The sequence below is a fragment of the Alligator sinensis genome, unplaced genomic scaffold, assembly GCF_000455745.1.
Source record: "Alligator sinensis unplaced genomic scaffold, ASM45574v1 scaffold1457_1, whole genome shotgun sequence".
Taxonomy (NCBI): Eukaryota; Metazoa; Chordata; order Crocodylia; family Alligatoridae; genus Alligator; species Alligator sinensis.
In genome coordinates this window covers 539,847-563,979 of record NW_005842845.1, presented here as the reverse complement: position 1 = coordinate 563,979, position 24,133 = coordinate 539,847, and the positions used below count along the sequence as shown (strand labels likewise).

Genomic DNA, 24,133 nt, shown 5'->3' with positions numbered 1-24,133 from the left:
CAGTGTGCAGGATGCTTGCATTGAGCGGCATCCCCTAAAGCCAGCTCTGTAGGGTGCATTGCCACGAGATGCTACAATGCCGTAGCATCGCCAGGCATGAACTGTGATGGGAACTACTGTGCAGTAACTCATTGCTACTGTGCAGAAGCATCTCAGAAAATCCGTGCGGTGACGGTACTGCGCAATACTGCCGGTTACTGCACAGGCATTTAGTACTTGGTTAAGCAAGTATGAAATGACCACACGGTAACAACTGCATAGTCTGCTGCTCATGTAAATGCAGCCTCTGGCTATTTTTCTCCCCTGGCATCAGTGATGCTACCTGGTTGGGTAAGGACACATTCAACTGACATCTGCAAGTCGTTACTGAACTTCAAAGGGGCAGATGCGGGGAAGGGGGGCCCAGCTGCATCTCAAAGCCTGCGAGTTCAGTGACAGCAGAGGAGGGGGAAGAAAGAGTCACGCTGGGGGAGGGAGGAGATGGTTGAGGGGAACTCAGCTGGCTCAGAGGTTAGCTAGCAGTTGGGAATGATCACTGGGCTGGTCACCTGGGGACAGGGTCCTCTGGAAATCCACCTCTTCCAAAGCAGAATCGGGGCCTATTAAAACCATTTCCCCTCAAACTTTCTACATTTCCGGAGAAAACCAAGTTCCTGAGAGTTTCTGGATGGACTGCGCTAGAGAGGACTCACAAACCAGATAGAGCCAAGAAAGCTTTCTTTTTTGGGATCGCCACTTAATCCGTACCAGGGGATCCCTTTGAAAGCGAGTCTCCATGGCCCACTCGGTCTTCAGCTTCTCATTTGAAGTTTGGCAAATTCAGACATTAAATACCGGACCCCTCACTCCAATACTAGATATTTTAAAATCAAGGTTCGGTGTTTCTATAGAAGTTACGTTCCAGCTCCGACAGGAATTAACTCAGGGAGAAATTATAGCCTCTTCTCTGCAGGAAAACAGACACGATGACCACCATGGTTTCCTTTGCTTGCTAATCTACAGACCTGAGCTCATCCAGATCCCATCGCAAAGACGCCCATCCGCTAGAACGCAAGTGAGATCACCGCTGTGTTTCATGGAAGCCACTAAACCATTACTGCTGGCTAGTGATATTGGGATATTAGGTCACTATTAACCTTGGATGCATTCGGACTCATGGTTTGAAAGCTGGAGGCTCAATGTCCCACCACCAGTCCCTCAAGCCTGCTGGTCCTCTGCTGCTGTTTTCATTTTCTTGGCCACGATATCCCAAGTCTGTCTTTTTCAAATCAGAACTGGAAGCATGAAAAGCACAGCTGCATCCTGTAAGTGTATGTTGGGAGGTGCCCAGGAGGGAGCCTGGCAGCGAGAGCCATCAGTCATTTGGTCTAATGCAAGGGCTCAGTTGCCGGCCTGTTGGTGCAGCCTATTCCACTTGGGTAGACATGGCCAAAGGATCACCCAACTTGACCTTCTCAAATTCATGTCGTGCTCTTCTCTAATTTCTCTTACTCTTCACCTTGAAAGCAAAACTGCCTCAACCTTGGCAGTTTCTTCTGACTCCCCTCTCGCCCGCGAGACCACCCATTCCAGCTGTCCTGTCCTGGGAGGCTCTCTCTCCGATGAGGAGCCTCGGAGCGACTGAGTGCCCTTTCCCTGCTCCCTGGAAGGACTCGCCATTGAGATGTACAATGGCAATGGCATATGCATCGTGTCCTCTCTCATCCATCCAGACTAACACCTGATGGGGCATTTCTTCCCGGTGCTACTGGGCCCTAAGTAGATGGCTTCACCGGGCTGGACAGTGATGGCACCTAGCGACGATTCAGAAAAGCCCATCAGTTTGTCCTAGAGGTTAAATGCAACACAGGGTCTGTTGGCCCCAGAAGAGGCCCCTCGCTTTTCCTTTTGTGTCTATGACTTCTTTAAAGCAGCCTTTCTTCCACCACTCGCCTACAGGATTGATTACACAACAAAGTGGAGCAGGGAAACAGCCAGACACAGGGGTTCATTTCAGGACTCTCAAATGTTTTTTTAAACTGATACACACACACACACACACACTCACACACACACACACACACACACAGAGTTTCTCCTCCTTTCTGGTCTCTGCCTACCCTGTAGGAGAAACGAGACCAAATGTTGGCACCTCACTCCAGCTCCCCGTTAAGCAGCTCAACCATGACACAACCATATTTCCTCTCTGTTTCTGTATGTCCTCCACCGCTCCAGTTTCTAAACAGCGGCAGGGTCCGCTCCCTCTCTTTCCTATAATACTCCTCCGGTTGTTGCTCGCCCAGACCCCCGATCAACATACAGCAGCCCAGACTCCTGCAGCAGCAACCAACCCAGAGTATAATCGTCACGGGCTGGAAAGAGGAGCCAGCAGGGAAAACTGGAATGAAAAAAAATAACAAGAGGGAGAGAAAAAAAAGAAGAAAAAAACAAGGGACCTGGGCCTGGCGGCGTGAAGGCTGAATTCTTTCCTTTGCCTTACGTGCCCCAGCTTTGTTACAGCGCCTGCAAACATGGGGCACAGCGTGAGAAATGGGGAGCAAAGGAAACGCTGACATACATTTCTCACACTGGATGCAGCCAGGCTACATTTTGCTAGGATCTCGTCCTGCAATGGAGATGCTCTCTGTGATTTCCTCATTGCCTTTGGTGTCTTACAGCCAAGAAGATTTTTTTGGGGGGTGGGGGGGGTGGGGCGGGGATTTTGCTTAAATCCTTGCAAACTTGACCTTCTCTCTAAATGCAATCAAGAGAGAGAGAAAGAAAGAGACTTCCAGCTGTGGTCAGCTCAGCCTGGCTCCTGTCTTCCTATGGCACACCAGCATCCTGCCTCAGGTCTTGGCTCTGGGTCTGTGCATAAAGGGAGCCCAGCTAGCAGACAGGCAAGCTCCCTGGGTAGGTGAGTAGGGATCCTGATGCTTCCCGGACTGCCTGGCTTGCTGCTAAATGCAGAACCAAACTGTTTGTTCAGCTCTACTGAGCCACAGCTGGCGAGGCAAATCATCACCCTGCTCAATGGGTGAGATGAGAGGGGCATGGCAGCTTGGACTCCGGGTGGCAAAGAAGGGGAGATTTGCTCCCAAGGGTGAATCGCTCAGGACGAAATGGGACAGAAGAATCGACAGCAGGTTCTGTCCCCTGGCTCTCGCTGCTGGCACCAGCTGTGACCTACGGTGACATGCAAATGCCAAGCCTCCTGTGCCACATTGCAGGATCCTGGTGGAGCGGACAGGCAACGGGACTGGGATCTGAGAGCCGAGGCTCTCTTTCTATCTCCAGACAAGTCTCTGCGAGTCTCTGGTTCCCCTTTGTGTCTCTGCCTAATTAGGGTCAGGGAACATTTTTTGCTCTGGGTATGCTCAGTGAATGCAGAATTAAACCAACATTTCACTCCGGGGCATAGCTGCCTCCCAGTGACCATCATACCCCCTGCATCACGGGGCCGTCCGTGGGCTGTCACCTGGTGCATGGGGAAGGCACCTGTCTTACATGTCCACGGCTGTGCTGATAGCGAGCACATCTCAGGGGGCTCTCACAGCCTCCTGCCAGGCAGAGCCCAGCATGGTCCAGTCTGGGAAATCTCTGGAAGCAGAAGGTGGTTTACAGGACCCATCCTTGGCCGGCTGTTTGGCTGGGAGAGTTCCTCTTTCCTTTGAAACAACCAAAATATTGCTTTCCGAGAGAAAGAAAATGGGGGTGGGGGGGAAGAAACATCCTCCTGCCCCCTTCTCAGCATTGCTCCTTAAGGGCCCAGTTCAAAGCCCACTGAAGTCAGCGGGAGTCTTTCCACTGATTGCATGCGTGTTGGCCAGGCCTGGATGGGCGCTGCCTCGTGAAGCCTTCCAAGCCGCGTGTATCCGAGGAGGAGCATGGCAAGCCGGCTGCACTCCCACAGACCAGTGGCAGCACAGGCTGATATCCCTGCTCCGGGGCCAAGAGAAATAAATAAACAGGCCTCGAAACAAAGCTACTCAGCTCTGTCCCGAGGCACGAGACAAGTTGCTTGCTAGAGACTCCTCGTTCTTGGCTCCGGCCACGGGCATCCTGTTTGCCCTGCTTTGTCCCTTTGCTCCTCCACTGTCCTCAGGCCCATGGAAAACCAATACCTTCCTTGAATGCCTCTATTTGTAGCATTTGCTGCGATGGCACCTGCAAGCTTGGGATGCACTGGCAGCGGCGCTGCATGCCCTTTACATAGAGACAGTGTGAAAGGGCTTGCTATGCACCGGGGAATGACTCAGGGCTGGCAAAAGACACCAGCCCTGGAGACGTGGCTCTGATCTCATCTGGGGACCGTGTCTGGGGGAGTGGCTGCTGCACCCGGGCGAAGGGTCCAACAGTGTCACTTTTCTGAGTGTTTTGCGTGTTTGGTTCATCAGAAAGAAAATGGAAACGAAGACGCCCAGCAAGTTACACAATGAACTTGTCTCCCCGGGGCTCCCTTGTTGGATGCAGCCAGGCTACATTTTGCTAGGATCTCGTCAGCTCAGCAGGGTCAAGCCCTGGTCATGTCTGGATGGGGAAACAGCTCGATGCTGCAGTTAAAGGAGGTGGCACTTTGCTCCAAGTCTGCTCTCAAGTAATAGCTCGACGTGGCTCCAGTGGTGCTGGCCTGCTGTAGTTACCTTCATCCAGGGGACAGACAGGATGGAGGCTCAAAGTCCCCCGGGAGTGTTAACCCGGGGGGTCCTTGTGCTCCAACAAGGGTTATACGACCAAGTCAAATTCTGCCCTGGTTTATACTTTCTGCAATCCCACTGAGGTGAGCGTGGCATCACCTACACCTGCTAAGCCACGGCTTTAACAGCATGATTAAGGTCAGCATTTAGATGACAGTGTGATCCTCAAGGAAGCCAGGGCAAGATTTGCTTCATTCTGTTTCATTGATTTCCACTTGCAGCGTCCCTCGGCTGCAGCACCCCTCCTTCCTTCCTGGAGCTGCCCCGTGGCAGAGCTAGGAACCCAAATTTGGGTGGGCACCAGTCTGGGACAGACGCGCACCAATGTCACAGCAAAGCACTGACATGGCAAACGAACCGAAGCGATGAAAGGCAGTGAGCTCCTGCCTCCAGGGTGCATGGCTGAAACAAATAAAGAAGTACGACGAACACATATACCGCATCTTGGCGTTCACACCGGCTGGGGGTGGTCCAGGGTCCTGCCCCTGGCATTGGCTCATTCCACCTGGCTGGCAGCACTTCAGAGACGGATGCCTTACGTTTCTCATCATGGCACTACGGGTCTTAATCCATGTTTGTAACAGGCTTTTGTGATCCTCAGATGACTTTCCAAATTAACAGTATAACCGTGGTATTAATTCTGTGCCTTATCCTCTCCAGCTAGACTGGAGATGCCCAGCCAGGGCTGGAGACTGACTCTCACCATCATCCTTTGGAGCACAGGAACGGGGAGGGCAGCTCAGACTCTGCAACTGGTCATTTCTGCTCAGCAGTTTCCAGTGGGAAATGGGGTTTTCTTCCCCATGCACCGCATGTGATGTGTGTCCCGGGCGGGATCTGCACGCGTGGCCCAGTTTGCACGTGGCATGCAGAGCTAAGGGAAGCATGAGCTGCTCGGGCTGCGTGTTGGCTCTGGTGCATGGGGCTGCTCCGATCTGGTCTGCAGACCAGCCCCGCATCCCTCTCTGTGGGTTGGATGAGTTTGACACCCGCGGGCCAACTGAATCAGAGGTGCGCAAGCTTTCATGAGCAAAATCCTGCTTCATCAGGTGCACTGAAAATAGTTACCCTAGTAGGAAACTAGTATCGATAAAAGCTGAATCTCAAGAGGAAGATGGAGATGAGGATGATCTGTATATGGTGGTACCTAATAGCCCTGGTTGGGGCAGATGCTTTATAACCCCACTGTCCTCTCCTACAGTGCAATCTTTTGGCATCGATGTGGTTGCACAGGCATAAATGAAACCCATCCCAAGCTCAGTTAATGGGGTGATGTAAGAGCCAGGAGAGAGCCCTCTGCCCCTTTCCTACCTGCATTGGCCCTGCAGGTGTAGCAGGGTGGAAGCCTTACGCGTGTTAGTAATACGGACAGACGCGGCTGTGACTACACGCGGGGACGGGCCTGCTGTGCAGGAAAAGGACGTTTTTACATGGTCCTTCCTAGGGCAGAACCATCCTGGACAGCTGATCCTCCAGCAAATCGTTCCAATTCGGCATCCTCTTACAAGCAGAGAGGAAATAAAAAGGCGGCAGTGCCCCAAAAGAGGAGAATTGCCAGGAAATGGCACGCCAATTCCAAACAAGAGAAAGGCTTGTCCAGAAAACATGAATCAGGATCAAAACCCTGGGCTCCTTTGCTTTGCTCCGCCGTGTCCAAAATCAATAAGAAAAAGAACCAGGCTGGATATCGGCATTTGCCCACAATGCTTTGCACGGAGGATGTGTGTTTGTGCCTCCTACTCACCCTATGCCATAAGGAATTAAAGCGCATTGCTATTTATGATGAGCAATCCCTCCTGTTTGCAGCAGGCCCCTGTCCTCGCCACCCCCCTCCTGACCCCGAGTGCCGTTCCACTCTCCCTTGGCTCGGGCCGTGGCCAAGAGCAAAATGAATAACTAAGCGAATAAAATTAAATACACAAACAATTAAAGCCGCATTCCACGAGGTATCTGCTGACTGTTAAAGTCTGAACGGCTGAGCTCAGCGCTTCTCGCTGGGCCCGTGCATCCTACGCTCCTGGGGTCTGGGCTCCGGGACCGCTATAAATCACCGCCAGGAAAACACGCCGTACCGGCCCCGTGCAAAACCCGAGCTCCGTTCGCCAGTGACCTGGCAGCTTTCAGCGGCCCGCTCCTGCTCTCCTGAGTCTTCGGCAGAATCGCCGCCCCTTCCCAGTGCAAACCACGCGCTTGTCAAGCTTGTCAAGCTGCCAATTCCCCGTGCAGGGGACGGCTCCTCGGTTAGCCAGGGCAGTTACAACAGCAGTGATTGTGCTGCTCGGGCTGGCCTTAGGGGGAGTCCCGACCCATTTGGACCCCATGCTGGCCCCTCGGCATGGCACTCATGTGGGCAGAGTGGCAGCATCGAGGTGCAGAGACGAGCACGGCGGTCACACGGGCCGATCTTGCTGGGGGAGCGTGCACGAAGCTAAGAGCTGACAGGAGCCTTGCTGAAGAGGGAGGAGGAAGGGGCAGTGTGCCGGTGGCATCAGACTTTGAGGACTGGACTCCCCCAGGGCATGAGGAACAGCTCCAAGACAGCATCCCTGAAGGGGCAGAGGGTGCTCAGGAGAGATCTAGCATGGAGCAAAATGTGTCCTTCCTATGGGTGCTCCAGGCCTACCAGCAAGGCTCCCCTTGGGCGGCAGGGTTAGATGGCCAACATCCTACTGATCTCTGCTCACAGGCTTACTGTATGCCCATGGGAGAGAAGGGGACTTGACTCCCCTTCCTCGCAGGAGCCAGAAGGAAGGTAGAGATGGGGTGGACCAGGTCAAGCAGCCAGGCGAGAGGAAGGAAAAGAGGAGCCACCCCGCTCCGGGACCCTCTGATGCTCTGAGAGCTGGTGACACCTGTGCAGGGTGAGGGGACCTGGAGCAAAGGCTTTGGGGTGCTGCTAAAATTTGGGGGTGAGCAAAACAACACGGGAACAATGGGAGAAAAAGGCAGGATGGTGTGGGCACCTCGAGAGCCTCCTGGTCTCCTGTTTGGGGAACTTCTCCCTATCTCTTCTCTGGTCATGAATGGGCTTGCATCAGAGGTGAATTTGGGCACGGCGTAGATTGTCCTGAGGACGTCATGCCACACTGGTACCCAGGTTTTGCATGTCCAGGTGCTGCTGCTAGCAAGGCCACACTGCACTTAGAGTTATTTTCCACTTGGGAGTATCCTTGGCCTGTGTCCTACTAGTGTCAGCATCACCACTGAGTGCTGGGGACGTCCTCTGGGTCCCTGTCTGCCCTTACCACCCTGCGCCTCGCATCTTTTCCTTTCTTACACCTAGCTGGTGAGGAGTAGGTCTGACAGCCATCACCATCCGATACGTTCTCTGCCTCTGCTAACTGGAAAGCATGACTGCAGGTTGCACAATATCCCCAAGGCGTCCCTGAGGTCTAGGACACAGCACAGCAACAAGCAGCCAGCAGCCCAGATACTAGACTAGGACTCAGGAGACTTCGAATTTAGTCCTACTTCTTCTTGTATGATCACAGGCAGTTCATTTCCCTTCCCAGTGTCACAGTTTCCCCATCTGTTCATGGGGATAATGACACTGACCTCCATACAGTGCTTTCAGGCTCATGGATGAACACGCTACAAGAGCTAAACATGATTATTATTATTATTCATCACTGACCACAGCAAACTTGGACCTGAAAAGTCCCAAATGCCTTCCGGATATTAACTCGGGAAGACTCCTAACCACCTGGGAGGAAGATGAGCTGTAGAAATGGGGAAAGTGAGTCACAGAGAGAGGCAAGGGCTTAGCTGTAGGTCACAGATGTGTCAGGGCTGTGTGAGCAGGCAAGGGCCCAGGTGCACGGGTCTAACTGTTCATTATACTCAGTCCTATGTTCACACCATGAGACCAAACCTGTCCCTGAGAAGCCCAAGCAAAGGCAAATCCATAATTCAGCTCCATCCCCCAACCCAGAATCCATCGGGGTCTTTGTCTGCCTGACTTACTGCTTTGCAATTTTATTACATTTTTATTGATCTATCCCCTGCAGCCTCAGCACATCTGTTCCTGATGCTGGGTCTCTGCTGGGAGGCAGGCTTATTTACACAGCTGCAAAGGATTTCCCCCATCAAGTTCATTAACTACATGAAGGAGACACACTGTTCTTTCTCATTATTAAAAGATTGCTGCCACACAGCCCTCCTCCCACCACTTGCTTCTAGCCATGTGTCTGCAGGACACATTCGAATGGCTCTAAGGGAAGAGAGGGGCACTGCCGCTACTCAGGCATCTTAGGTCCCTTCCCAGGTGGCTGCATATAGGACCTGAACTATGCAAAAAGGTGTGCAGCACCATGTGGCTGGGTGCATTATGGGAGCTTCTCACCTCCTTTCCTACCCTATCAGGTGTTGGCTATTGCCAAGCACAGGATAGGAATGGGATGCCAAAGGAATGGGGCTGCCCTGAAAGCTGCAGGCATAGGACTGGCTTGTGCAATATGGACTAATGCAGGTGGGAAACACATAGGGAAGTCGCGTGCGGGAAACCGAGGAGCATTGGTAGGAACAGAGACGTTTCACCGCTTGGGTGAACTGCAAACCTTTGCAGAAAGTGGGGGGAGAGAAGGGGGAAATGGCTCCCTGATAAGACTTCACCCCACCTCTGGCTGCCAGAGCTTCTGAGGGCAAGAGGCAGCAGTATGCAGGAAAGAGCCCAGTGCCCCGCGCCACTCACCTCCCCGGTACGTCTTCCACGTGTAGTATTTTCCTCGGAAGGGAACGTTATCGAACTCGGAGCACTGCAGCTCGCGGAAGTCCTGCGAACCAGGAGGGCAGTCCTGCGGGGCGCAACGTCCAGGGAGATTAATGGCAAAGACCCCAGAACCCACAGGACACCTCCCGGAGCTGTGTTCAACTTAGCTTTAGTCTAAGCACTATTGCCTTCTCTCCTTCCCTTGTTAATACCTTTCTGAGCTGTGCTACATAGTCCCTCTCCTTTCTGGCACGTGTAAGCAGTTTGCACATGCCACCCTCCTTTAACCACCCAGTGCAGGAGCATGGGGCTCCTTAAGCCTCTCTGAATGCAGACTCTCCGATTGCTTCGTGGCTGCTCTCCATTCTGCCTCCAGCCGGTCGATACCTTTCTGCGAATCCCAACCCTGCCCACAATGCTCTTGCAAGAGGAATCATCACCTGCCTGCTTTGTGGCACGCTGCCTTGTGTCTGCACCTGCCTAGGCCTGGGCAACAGCCCTCGCACACTGCAAGGCCATGCCCCACTGCCCACGGTCCCCCTCAGAGCCCCAAGTCCACTTACATCGGTGTTGCACGACCGGTAGCGCTTCCGTTCGCCCAGGCAATATTTCCCTCCAATGGTCGGCCTTCAAATAGGGAAAAAGAGGGCGGCTCAGTGCAGCGGGCCATGCTGTGAATACTTACCACCATAAGCTGCTACGTGCACCCCTTCCACCAGCCCGCCATGTGGCAGTGCTATTGTTTTTTCCATAGCTTTCAGCTTTTGCTGCAGCACTGTCCCAAGTAGGAGAGATCCTCCTGTTGTAGGGCTTATCTCAGAAGTGCAATCTTACAGGAAACCTAGTGTACTTCAGATATGCAATAGGTGTCAATGCGTTGTCCCATGAACCTGATGGTACATCTACATTGTGGCTGCAGTAGTACTGCAGCGCAGGGGAGACGTGCCTCTACTAGGTTTAAACTAGGCCACTCAGGGAGTGCCAGCCACGGAGCCAGGGCAACACAGAGCCTGTACTTAGGTGGGTTTTTTCACTTAGATGGGTTTTGCAATGAATTGCAACTACTTAGGTGGGGTTTTTTTTTCACTTAGATGGGTTTTGCAACGAATTGCAACTACTTAGGTGGGGGGTTTTTTCCACTTAGATGGGTTTTGCAATGAATTGCAACTACTTAGGTGGGTTTTTTTACTTAGATGGGTTTTGCAATGAGTTTTGCAAGCCCACCTTGAGCAAGCCAACTTGGAGCTGGGCATGTCTACAATATAGCGTGAGTGCAGCAGTGACTGCTTTCACCCTACTCTCAGCACACCCACTTGTGTCCTGCAGTTCAGACCAGGCACCCTGCCTGCGATGATCTCTCTAGAAGCCCGCGCCAAGATCTCTGCCAAGCACCAACTGATTCTAGCTCCTGGTGATCTGCAGGGGCTGAGGTGTGTTCAGGAGCTGACTTCCAGAAAACTTATCTCTCCAGACAGAGGACTGGAGCCTGGCTCTCCAGATCAGGCTGGTAAATACAGTGCTGCCCTTTGCTGCTTGGGTACATCGCTGCTTCATTCCCTGCCATTTGGACCAGTAACCCAGCCAGTCATGGCAGGGTGGGGAATAAGACAGGGTGCCTACAAGGCAAGAAGACAGCTCAGCAGCATGAACAGTTCACCTACCTTGGGCTGTCGCACTGGCGGAGGGAGGATGACACTCCTCCCCCACACGTCCTGCTGCACTCCCCCCAGGATGACCAGGTCCCCCAGGCACCGTCCACTCCCTCCGGCCGTGTGCCAAAGGGCACACACTCCCTCTTGTAGCACCACTGGGGAAACAAAGAGCCTTAAAGACCAAGAACACACAACCTCCTCCCAGAGAGGTCCCCACCCCTGGGCCAGGGCAGCTGAGTCAGGCTGCAGCAGTGCGAGGGGTTAGGACCATTCATGGACATGAAGAGAGTAAGGTGAAGTGCTGGGTCTTATCCTGCTTACATCACACATGGAGGCCATCCAAGGATGTGGGGTTTCCAAGTCACTCAGGGGTAGGTCTGACTCTTCATTTGGAAAACCGATTCATTTGGAAAACATTTTGGTTCTCAGAGATGGGCTCAAGCTGCACCATACCCAGACCCTGATTTCACTGGATGGACGGGGAGGTGTGTTTGGAGTCGCATTTGCTTTTGAGAAATCTGCAAGTCAATCCACATGTGGTCGTGGATTTCCAGGCTCCCAATGGCTGAAGAAATGTGATTGCTTCCTTGGGGGTCCATCTGACTGGCTGAATGACCACCCTCACTCTTGCCACCAGCCTGGTACATTGGGTCGGTATAAGCTTAAGTGCAGCGTGTGTGAAATATCGCTGCTCTGTTGCAGCAGTGGCACCAGGTGCAGAGCCCTGAGAATTCAGGCCTGCTCTGCTCAGCACAAGATGGGTAAGAAACACCCCTGGAGAGTGCTCAGAAAGATCCCCAAAGACAAAATCACTGTTTTCATTTAAATAAGAGCTTCACCCTGGAGGTACCACAACAGAGTCAGACCTGGGTTGCCTAGATATCTTAGAGATGCCTTAGCCTGGAGGGCTGGTAGATCACAGGAGAGAAGTCTTTATGTGCCACTTATAGCATAGCAGCTCCTCTCTTCTTTACTCTAATCACTAGATCCTTTTCTCCCCCACCAGCCAACGGGGGAAGTGCCAGCATTGAGCTGAAGCAGCAGCTTTAGCAAACTCTTCCAGTCTGGGGGCTCGCCCAGCAGGAAAACCAATGGGGGGAAATAGCCAAGCTCTTGCTAACCAGGAGCTCTGACTAATAGGGATTCAAATAATTAATACTGGCCAGTAGTGTCTCACACAAGGCTCTCAGATTGCTTCATAACCACTAATGGGTTGAGCCTCATCTCATCCGGAAAACCCTTTTGTGCAAACAGTCATGCTGTCGTAGCACCGGAAAGGGCAAAAAACGTGATGTGTACAAGTGCCCATAGTCTCCACAATAAAGGAAGGGGAACCTGCAGTAGAGAGAGGTGAAGTCACGTGCTTAGGGTTACACAGGGAGCCAGTGTCAGAGGTGGGACTGGACCCCAGGAGCCCAAAGTGCTGCAATAACTAGACATATTGCTTCTCTTTGGAAGTGGGCTGCTTGTTAGATGGAAAGATGGCCAATAGGGAAGAGACAGAATGATGCGTTTTCAGACTCTGCCTCTTTTCCTGCATGTGAAACTCATGAGCTGTTTAAAAGTTTGAAGTTCATTCTTGACTCCTTTTGCAATGCCTTTTCCCCCCTAGGAAAAACACACCTCTGTTGCACTAGGAATGCTCCAGACCTCATTCTCTGTTGCCCTAGACACCACTTGCAGCTAGCCAAGGCAGAGCAGGTCATTAGCACTTGGATGTAGCTGTGCTTCACGGTTGATATGCACTGGTGTAAATGGCTGCACAAGAACCTGGCAAACTGGGAATCAGGCCCTTAACATTTAAACCGGGAAATCCCTGCTGGGCCAGGTAGTCCTGTGGTGTCTGTTCCTGCCCTTCACTTAGATGGCATGCAGCTGACCATGTCTGGAACGGATGGTGACAGCCCATTTCACAGGCTGACATTTGCTTTCAGCAAATATTCAAGCTTAAAAAAAAAAAAAATCTCCTTACTTGAATGTTGGCACAGGAAATTCTGAGCAAACACAGAAGGGGTGTGAGCAGCATTAAATCAAAATTCACTTTCAAAATGAATAGTCTTGGAAAAAAGGCCACATTCAGCTGCACATGAAAAATGAGGCATATTACTAATACCTAGCGCTTACAGAGCACTGTTCATGAGCGGATCTCAAAGTGCTTCAGCCAATAATTGCCCCAGTTTTACAGATGGGGAAACTAAGGCACAGAAAGGGAAAATTACTTTCAGAGGTTGGAATTGAATCAAGTTTCAGCCTAGTGCTCGAGTCACAATCACAACACCCCTCCTTTTGCTCTCCACCCTGCTTCTGGCCTGTGCTATGGATGATTCTGCCCTGAACAGACTTTGTGGTGAGTTCTCCAGGACTTCATGCTGGGATCACCAAAGAAGTCAGAGATGAGCTGAAACACAGTGAGATCTGGGCATGCAGGCTCTTTGGGAAGCTCCAACTTCCAGCCTTCCTCACCAAGCACTACTCCTGAGCACCGGATGCCAGAGCCAGGGGTGGGCGGCGAACCGTGATCTTGAATCAGCCCCGCACTCACGCAAGCAAACAACATGCTCGTCATTGGGAGGACCATTCATTGCCAACTCACTCTGGTGCCCTTGGCTTCCTTACCCCCTTTTCAATGGTATTGGTTTGGCAAATGGTCCCCTCGGCTGCAGGTATGCTGTTGGTAATGCAGCGGTTGCTTTTGCTCAGACACCACAGCTCACTGCAGACTTCCTGTAAAGAGAGATGTTGGCAGGGGGTAGGGAGGGAAAAAAAGAAACAGATAGAGCCAAGATTAGGAATCACTTGCGGTTGCAGCAGCCGGGGCGGTGAAGCGGTGCTCTGGTGATCACGAAAAGTCCTAGCTGGCTTGGGACAGTCTAGGACAGGGGCAGGCAATTATTTCGGGAGGAGGGCCACTTACTGAATTTTGGCAAGCCATCGAGGGCTGCATGACAGGCAGCCAGGGGCAGCTAAATAGTCATTTTCTACATTTTTAGGGTCCCCGTGGGCCAGATAGAAGGGCCTGATGGGCCGCATCCGGCCCACGGGCCACATTTTGCCCACCCCTAGTCTAGGACCTGTCATATTTTAGGCAGGGAAGGAACACAAAGATGAGCCCACATCCCGAGAGATGCTTAGCTCTCGCAGCCTACTTATCAATAAGAGCTCAGCATCTCCTGGCATCCAGCCCAAGAGTAGGACTGATTCTGCATTGATCAGGCATTCAGATGAGGAGGTGGGCCAAGGGCAGAGTTTCCCCAAATTTACCCCTGCCTTCAAAGTACCAAACTGCCATGAGTGCATCAAAACTGGCTTCCTGCACCCCAGATCTCCATTTTTACCAGAGAACACATATCCCAGGAGATCTGCATAAGTCCAAGGGTAACCCAATCTTGCCCTTATAGTCAGGGGACTGTCTCCTTCTTTGGGTTGTAGTTAGGAATGATAAATATGGAGATCTGATCACAGATCACATCCTTCAGCCCCTTTGTGTCACTCAGGTCAAGCTGAGTTTTTCCAGAGCAACTGGTGACCCCCAAAGAGGCAGCAGCATGCTGGAGGACAAAAGCTGGCACAGGCAGCAGCTTTGTGCCCTCTCCCTCTGGCCTCGCCCACACATTTAGGAGATGTGTTGGGATGGAAGAGACCCAACAAAGAGTCCTTGCACTACAGCAATCACCAGCTGGCAACATAGTCCTAAAGGACACGTTATCAGGGGTTGCATTTACAGCTGCTTTTCGGATGCTCAAAATTATGCTAGCTGTTGGACTTGCCATCAACCAGCCAGCTCCAGGACTGGGGAAGAGGGAAGATGTCTTGCTTCTTCATCTCTCACCAAGTGCTGCATCAAGTGCCTTTTGGCCAGAAAGGGCCCTGAAATTCCTCTCCTCCTTCCAAGAGACTCTATCTAAGTTCCAGGTCCTGCAGCACAATCCCACCCTGACCTCTAATGAGCTCCAGGCAACAACAATTTCCCTCAGCTGTGCCTTTTCTTCTCCCAGGCAATTTAAAACGCACCCAAGAGCCAGCCTCATCACAGAGCTGCTGCAAATCCATTGCAGATGCTAAATCAGAACATGCAGAGCCTTGGAGCCTGCTCATCCCCTAAATCATCTAAAGTCCAGATTTCATCACCTGCAAACTGCAAGGCAGTGTCTAGCATCCACGGCTGAGCCGGCTGCCAGATCATCATCACGATCCTATTGTTATTAGAGCAAGCCTGTTTGAATCCTGAATTCTTACTCAGAAAATGACTCCCTGGGAGTTAAACTGGGTATTAAAAATAGAAAGATAGGGGTTTTTTTTTTCTATGGAAGAAATGTTGAGATGGGAGAACAGGCTCTGAAGGGCTGCAGCCCTCTGTGAACTCAGCTGAGGCTTGTCAGAGACATCCTATATGCAGGGCTATAGAGCATGGCTTATAAGACACCTTGAAAGGTTCCCTTCTACAAACTGGGTCTTTGCTCTCATCTCTACATCACAGCCTTATCAAAGCAGGATCTTTCTGCATTGTCCCACTGCACAGCGAGGGACAGCAGCTTGGGCAGTTCTTGCAGCTACCAAGATGATCAGGCGCTGAGGAGCAGTAGGAAGAATCAAAAGCAGTGCACACATACAGGGGACGCGGGCTGTAGGATCTAGTCTCATGACACTACAGTTAGAGCTTCTCCAGAGACACGCGGCCTAAGAGGATTACGGACTCCTGCTATGCGGATCACGTGCTTAGGCAGGCTGGCCACGATCCTAGCAAGAGAGCTGTAAGTTCAGCCAGGTAACATGGCAAATCATCAGCATTGCACTGGCCCAGCACTGCTGATATACAAGGCAGCAACTTTCTGCCTTCTAGCTCTAGCCTGCCCTTAGAGCCCAAAGCAGTGTGACCTTCACTACAGGGCCTTGCAGGCAACCTACCCTCCCTCAGGTAGCAGGCTGTTCAGCATCCCTTGCTGACTTGCTTTAGCTTTTCGGGGTGGGATTCTTTGGCCCCTCTGAAGCCTTGTCCTAAATAGCCACCGAGCCTTGCGTGAAACACTCTGACTCAGTGACTGGGAATCCTCTGGGCTAGTATCAAAAGGGAGCCAAGGTGTGTGCCCAATATTGCATTATTACTGTAGTTACCATAATGAGGTGCAAGGAGAGGATGCTCTGATTAAAAAAAGGAGTCCGTAGTGTGATTCAGGAGCCCCCCTCTCCACTGGTGTTATCTAACAGGTGGGAAGGAGCAGGGCACTGGATTCTGGCTGCTTTTCAGTGGGATGCGAGCATCAACCTCCCTTGGCAAATCCACACGACTGGAGCTTAGATTGGCAGAAGGACATCATCTTTGCCTATTGAAATGGGTGTCTTCCCTTCTTCCTTCCTATTAGCCGTGTCGAGCTAACACTTCATGCTCAACACGGACCAAATTGCTAACCAGCTCCCCCTATGCAGCAGCTCATAGAGGGGCATGGGATTTCACAGGAATCACTCAGGGCATACCACAAAGGTGATCTTTCCATGCAACTTATTCTTGTATACACTGCAGTATCTGGGCTCCTACTGTCCAAGTAGTTTGTTTTAATGGTTAAATGCTCTCACTAGCATGCATTTTCTAACTTGAATGCATCTGGCTTCAGCTTCCAGGTGTTGCTCTGCTCTTGCTGGGTTAAAGAGGCCAAGGCTACCTCCTGATGGGTCCCAGAGAATGAATGATATTCTCTTGCAGCCCTACCAAACTGACAGATCCAACATAGCTTTAAGAGCATGAGCAGGAAACGGTTCTGCCTCAGGCATTTGATAAAGTGACCAATAAAATTCAGGTTTCAGACTCTCTTCTGTTGCCGATGACGTGAGAAGCAGAAAGAATCCAGCGGGGTGTCCGAGCTCCAGGGCGAGCTGGAAGCGCTGCCAGGGAAAACAGCCTCGCTCTGACTTTTAAGCAGAATGAACTTGCGGGAGTTGTGGGTGAACTCAGAAGCCATTAGTAGCAAATCACTCTCGGGATGGTAATTGCTGCAAGGGAACCGCACCTACAGGGCTCTCTGGGCGAAGGGCCAGGCTGGTCCTAGTTATGCTGGTGTAAACTAAGAGCAACTCCATTGGTTTCAGTGGACTTTGGATTTGCACTGGAAATCCATGTGTGGGGCCCATCCATCTCTTCCTCCTGGTGGGTTGCCTTTTCGAACCCTGGCTTTGCTGCTCCACAGACCCACCAGTGGTGAGCAGAGCTCCTAATTTGGCTACATTTAACTCCCCATATGGGAAGCAGGGGCTCAAGAGCACGTCCCTTGGGACAGTCTCACCTGAGCCAGGCAGATATTCGGAAACGGCCCTGCCTGCCTCACCGAGGTAGCATGCCCACTGGAGAGGTTTTCCTTAGGATCATGCATGAGCCGGGAATTTATATAGGCAACCCCTGGCAGTGATAATAGAAACCATCTCTATAACAACTCCCTGCCTCCACCCAATGACTGAAGAGGGCATCGGATGAGTAGATTGCAGCCTGGTTTCCCTCTACAGCCCTTTGATCCCCAGGGAGCTGGGATGTTATGGGAATTAATTAAACGCCTCCCATCAGGCGGAGCCGATGGAAACCGAGCCAAGTGGATCTGCAGATCTGGCCTGGCCCGCGATGAACAAGGCAAAGCTCACAGGGGCGGTGCGAGTGCCTTTCATTTTAAGCAAGACAGCAAAGCATCGTGGGTGGCAGAAGAAATGCACCAGTGGCCCAAGCCCTTCGCCCGGCACAGCCCTGCCCTCCACTCCCTTGGAACCAATAGTAAAGCAGGAAGGCTCTCTACCCCGTATTTACACTGGCGAGATTTAACTCCGTACTGGAAACGGCACTGCTCATCCGCATCGTAGGCCTGCCCTGGAGCCACGGTTGGGTAGATGAAGTCTTGCTTGGGAGGTGCATTGTTCAGGCATAATCCCATCCCTGAGCTGGAAGGGGGAAGAGACAAAGAATCACTAACGGGAAACTCTTGTCGATGAACAGGAGGGTTGTGACCAGGGGCTGGGAGCGAGTGTCCGCTGAACTGCTAGCAACCCGGAGCTAAGCATTGAGAAGCCTTGCTATATTTGGAGCAAGGGATATCAGTGGGATATGCTTTCCTGAGGTCTCTCATTACCTCCATGCCCCATGCCGGGCAGCTGGGAAATGCCAGTACTGCCATGAAAATGAAATAAAATGGGGGAAGCAAATGAACGGTGCCTTTCTGGATTTGGGAAAGGGCTCCCTTTGAGTTTTCAGTGATGGGGCTGAGAGAGAGGGAGCGAGGGATTCAACTTTCTTCTTACCTGACTGACACTAGGGATAGGTCAAACTCTGGACCTGCCTTGCAGGCTCCCGCTTAGCTCTGGAGCGGTGTGATTCTGGGCTTGCAGTTCTATGCATTATACAGGCTGAACAGATGAGCTCGCTTCACATGGGCCCCCAGGTAGCAGGGAAAAGGTAGGAGAAAGAGTCAGGGAGGTTAGTTTGGGGTCCAAAATATAAGGCCGTGTCTTGGAGAAAGGGTTCTGTCTCTCTGTGACATCCCAGATGACCGTGGCCAAATCCACGTTGGGCAATATCTGCTAACTGGGGACCTAAAGCTGGGCACCTAACTCCACATTTCGGCCTTAAGTCCATGTTACAGTGCTGAGCCTTCATCAATCACAGGGGGTGCACATACCCATCGTGTATGTTTAGGAACCCAAGTCCGGCAACACTGATCTAAAACTCTGGAAGGGATTTTCAAATGCGTAAGGGAGTTAGGTGCCCCCTCCCACAGGCCCTTTTGGGATTCTTTTCCTCTGTCTGTACAATGGAGATTACACTGTCCACCACACAGGACTGTTTCTGGGGTTTGATCCATCTTATTATAGTGTTCTGAGATCCTCAGATATAAGACCCAAGTATTATGGTCCAGATACAGCAAAGCACTTGGAGCACAGGCTTCATTTCAGGTACACAAGTGGTCCCAATGCCCACAAGACCTGAAGCACTGGCCTAAAGGGTTTGTGTCCTATTGCCAGCACTGTCCACCAGTAAAGAAGCCCTTTGGATACTGGGATTATTGGACAATGCATGGCTGGATGGAGCAGGTCTGAGGGCACTGAGAACTTGTAGACCTCTTCCTCATGTGCCTGGAGGGAAAAGAAGCAGCTGCCTTTGCAAAGCTCTTTGTCCAGAGTGACTGTAGGACCACATAAGTGTAATGATGAATGATAGCTGGTGGAAACCCCTCACTCTTCCAGGCCTCTCCTATTTGCCAGGTCTTAATTGGATCATCCAAGTTTTGCAAGAACAACTCCTCCCCTGCCCCCTCCTTGATCCCCCCCTTGCAGCCATACCCTTTCCTTAAATTAAAGCCCCTGCCATCACTCTCAGAGCCCTGGGTCCCAAAGCCTTGCAGCAAGTGAGGTCGTTGGCACAGGAGAGCATCTCAAGCTTACGGAGTTAAGCGAGGGTGGAGAGAACGTATGGTAAAGGAGCGCACTGTAAATTCACCGCTCTCTGCCAACCCAGCTGAGACCTTGCAGGGTTACGTGAGGACAACAGAAGTTGCTGCAACAGTCTCCCAGTGCTGCAGGAGGAATGCGCTTTGCTATGTTGTGGGTGCGGGGGTCAAAATTAGAGATTTCTGCTGCAGCCAAACATGAGCTGCCAGACCTGGAATTTCACGGCAAGCCCCAGGTCCCGGCCAAGCTTTCTGGAACGGAGGGAAAGCTCAAGGCCTCGGGATCCACGAATAAGGTTTGCATTTGTAACACTCCTCAACAATTAGAGGGCGAGGGGCTGAATTAGCTCTTTTCCAACTGGGCTCCAACACTGGGGCCACTACATATACTCCTTTCTCTGCTTCCTGCCTGCCCTAGACTCCTTTCAGACGTCCCAAGGAGCCACTGATTTCTTGGTGAAGCTCCTGGAAGCGCTGCTAGGGTCTCCAAGCTGTGGGGCAGGGTAAATCAGGAGGTTAGTGTCTTTAGCAGATGATAATGCAAGCAGTGGAAAAAGGGAGGAGGAGGAAGGAAAGCAGGGAGGATCTGGATGCTGGGAGCCAGGGAACACATTGTGCATCGGGTGTGTGCATGTGGGGCAATCCCCTTGGCTTTCCCTTCCTTGTAAATCACTAGAGGCTGGAGAAGGATCTCAGCTGTAGGGGAAAGGGAGAGCATAACTAGAGGGGTTTCTTACTCCAGGAAGCTGGTAATATAATCCCTGCTGCACGTAGACCATACAAATGGGTTGGTCTTCATGGTGATGTGAGCAGCCATGAGCTTGGCTGTTTCCTGCCCACGAGAGCCACAGCTGTTGCCGACCCCATCGTGGTTCATGCCGAATCTAGAGAACATCACAAAGACAACAAAGACATGAGCTGCACTTGATGTCCCTCCTGGGTGTCCTCAGACTGCAGCCGGAGAGGCCAGCATGTGCTGGGATATTGGGTCTGGCCAGTTTCCTACGGCTCAGATGCACCCCAAGGGGTACGGTGGTGATGGAGGAACTCTGGCTCAGCGAGGGGAAGACTTTAGGGTGTCACCATCCAGATGTTGCTGCCTCTTCCGGGAACCTCCTTTTCTTTTGACCTGCCCCCCAGTTGTTCCCAACCTCGCACCTCACTTCTATTTCCTTCCCGATGCTCAGGCCAACCATACGATGTTGTGTCTCGGGCAAAAATTCCTTTCTGATCTATGGCAGACAAGGTTCCTTGGGTGAATTTGATATCTTTTATTAGACCGACCCAAATGGTTGGAGAATAGTTATTAAGCAAGCTTTCGGGTTTCTGACCTATGGAAGTGGCAGCTAAAAACCCAGAGCACAAGGCTGGACTGTTTTTAGCTTAGCCTACCTAAATACACATGATCCCGCTTTTTTATTTTTCTTATTGAGGTGCACAGCTGAGCAGGATTACAAATGAGGACCTACTGGTTTGAAGACATGTATGAATTATAATTACTTAATATTTAGGTTGAGGCATACTGCATGTGGAGCAACTGGTCTTAACTGGAACTGTTGTGCTAGGTGCTGTACAAACAAAATCAGTACAAGCTCTTGTCCCAAAGAAGGCTAAAATGTCAAGGTACTATTGCTCCTCAGGTGTCAGGGCATAGGACAATTATCAATGAAGGCCAAGGAGAAATTTCCCTTCCATGTGCTATAGTTTGTTCAGATACATTAGGCTTTTTGGCTTACTCTGCAGCTCCAAGCACTGGAAACAGGACATTGGACTGGATGGTCCATTTTTTGGCCAGTATGTGCAAGGAAGCAAGACATCAGACCACAAGCATCGGTGATGGGATCTGGCGGAGCAGGGGTCTGGGGCCAGCTGGACTTGGATGTGACCTGGTTGGGCAAGGATGGGGGATATTGGACTGGACACACCACTGGTCCAATCTGGCATGGCAGTTCCTGGATCTTTATGATGACATAATTCTCTTCTTTAACTAGGATTGTAGAGCTCGTTACCAATAAGCATAGCCAAAATAGGCATGCTTTTCGCTTTAAGGGATACCTAAAAGGACTCTTCAGGGAGCAAAACTCACGTGTGGCCAATCTCATGGGCAATGGTGAAGGCCGTGGCCAGGCCAATGTCCTCGTTGATGCTGCAGCTTCTCTCTCGCTCGCACATTCCTCCGACTGGGGCCAGCCCTAGGAAAGGCAGCTGCCATTAGCACGGGAGGCTGGCTTGAAGAGGTTGCAGATGTGTGCAATGATGCACAGACAAGGGCTCAGCAATGGGCTTAAAGTTCAATATTAGTTGTGAGCCTTAACCTAGTGTTAATGTCCTGACTTTGCCCACTGATCTCAGCGGGCTTTGAATCAGGCCTCAGAGCAGGATGGGACAGTGGTTTTATGGGCTTTGGCATCTGAGCCTCCCATTACCCTCAGTGCCGCCAGTGAAAGCGCTTGCAGCAAGATGACTGGCAGCTGGAGGAAGGCTTGGAAATGCCAAGTCTCATCTTAATCCCAGATTGTCTCCACAGAGAGGAAATGGTTCTGGTCACACAAGTGCTGACATTCCCGGGATGGGGTTGGCTCTTCCTGGAACTTGAGAAAGGCCCACACCAAAACCTTGGATCCAAAGCCTGGCTTGAAGAACTGCCTATAAAGGGCCAGCACTGAGGTCCTATCCAGCTTGCTGCTGTGATACAAAGTGCCGATCCTAGAGTTTGGCCCAGGGGCTTTGGTTGGTGCCAGCACTACTCAGAATCAACCCTGCCTCCATTTATCTTGTTCAACAACCCAGAAACATCCCTGAGCTCATGACAGCAAATTCTTCAAGCCCTCTGCACAGAGAGTGCACTGTCAGTATTAGGGTCCAAGCAACAAAAAAAAAGCAGGCAAGGCTCAGATGGTATTTTAAGTGACCTGATTCGTTGCTATATTGAGAACACTAAATTCTTCATGTATCTGCAGGGCAAGCACAGCATGGGAACCAGGAGGGGAAGCTTCTCCAACACACTACCCAGCAACCTGCCATCATGCCACCATGGCAGAAAATATTCTAGTGATGAGGCAGGAGACCACCAGCCACAGCCCATGCAATTCTGGACCACCTTGCTAGACACCTAACCTCTGAAACTGGCCTTGAGATCTACTGATGTTCAGATCGCTGCTTGAGCTATATGGGAGCAACGTATGATGACCACCACAGATTCTGGAGCAGGACGACCACGTACCTAAAGTGCCACACGGCTTATTCTTGTAGATGCAAATATCATATCTGAAAGAAAAGAGAGAGAGAAAAAAAGAAGAGGCATCAGCAAGCCCAAAAGCCTGTGCAGTCTGGGAAAGCGCCCTTTCGTTAGATGGTTTGGTTTCCTCCCAAAGGAAAGAATCGTTATTTGCTAACTGCAAAAGGATCTTAACCTCCACGGAGTTTTTGCCTGGGGCTGCTGAGGACAGGTTTATCAGATATATTTATAGTCGTGCAGCTGTAAGTACCGTACCAGTATTAGCAAAGGATTTTTGGTCATCCCAGGATTCATAGCATGGGGCTTTGAGTGGGCAGGAGATCATGGGAGCCACATACCAGCAAGGTGCCTCCAGAAGGAACAGTCCCTTCTTGTTTCACTCCATCAGAAACCACAAAGCAATGCGGAGATGGAAAGAAAGAAAGAAGCTACCAACCGGTCAGTGATGTAGCTGGCCAACCGCAATGCCTCTCCAACAATGCCTCACTCCAGCTATACCACATATTGCCCACGGTACTTTGCTCCCCAGCCTATGCCTCTCCCTATCAGTCTTCTGAATAGCCCCCATCATATCAGAGTCCAAGAGCCTCACATACATTAACGGCTTTATCTTTTTTACTTTTCCATGTGCCCCATTTTACAGATGGGAAAACTGATGCAAGGCTGACACTTTAAAAATCATTGTCTCAGTTAACCAGGTTTTGGTGGGCCACTTGACAAAGGAGATATCTAAAATCATGGCTACTTTTGACCATTTTACACCAGCTAAGATCTGCTGAGATGCCTGACTTAACCCTTGCAGTACCAGAGGAGTTGGCAGTGATGGCAGCAGGGAGCAGCGTGTTTGCCCTGGTTGTCTAATCTGCTCCCCACATTAGTCAGGATGAGCTCAAATCCAGAGGTCATCAAGGCATGGTGGGTAAAAACGGGAGACATTTATCAGCCAAAACTTTTTTCTGACAAAAGAGATGCAGATTTGACGACACCAAAGATGTTCAGGAGTCCAATTTGGCTTCAACAAAAATATTCCAGTAAAAGACTAAAAAAACCCCAGAATCCAAAAACCACAATGAGGTTGAAATGTTTCATTTCAACACAGTCAAAATGACATTTTTCAATTTTCTGTTTAAAAATGACCTTTTGTTTGAACTTCCCTTCCATTTTTATTTAAAAAAAAAGAGCCATTAACACCATTTGACTATGAAACAAAGCATTTCCTTTGACCTGGGAGGGAACTTTATTTGATTTCCCACCTTGCTGCAAATAGTAAAAATGCTTTGTTTTCAGCGGCTCTGCACCAATTTCTTTTTATTTTTCAAAGCTGGCCCAAGCTATTCACGTGGCTTGAATGGGAGGGAATAAATCTTCTCTGAGGATTTTCTTACTTGAGGCACAGGGCAATACAGAGAGATATCAAAGAGAGCCCTCAACTGAAACCGCAG

The 24,133-nt window shown here is 51.0% G+C and overlaps 1 protein-coding gene across 1 annotated transcript in view; it reads right to left on the bottom strand.

The window, feature by feature from the left end:
• ADAMTS10 (ADAM metallopeptidase with thrombospondin type 1 motif 10) overlaps positions 1 to 24,133 on the bottom strand; it is a 96,702-nt gene that overhangs the window by 20,289 nt on the left and 52,280 nt on the right. Inside the window, exons 8-15 of the mRNA XM_006035509.3 lie at positions 22,677 to 22,720; positions 21,540 to 21,645; positions 20,191 to 20,337; positions 17,810 to 17,951; positions 13,653 to 13,760; positions 11,046 to 11,191; positions 9,948 to 10,011; positions 9,367 to 9,469 (exon numbers count right to left, since the gene is read on the bottom strand). Coding sequence (XP_006035571.1) covers positions 9,367 to 9,469; positions 9,948 to 10,011; positions 11,046 to 11,191; positions 13,653 to 13,760; positions 17,810 to 17,951; positions 20,191 to 20,337; positions 21,540 to 21,645; positions 22,677 to 22,720 — 860 coding nt within the window. The remainder of the gene's footprint in view (positions 1 to 9,366; positions 9,470 to 9,947; positions 10,012 to 11,045; positions 11,192 to 13,652; positions 13,761 to 17,809; positions 17,952 to 20,190; positions 20,338 to 21,539; positions 21,646 to 22,676; positions 22,721 to 24,133) is intronic.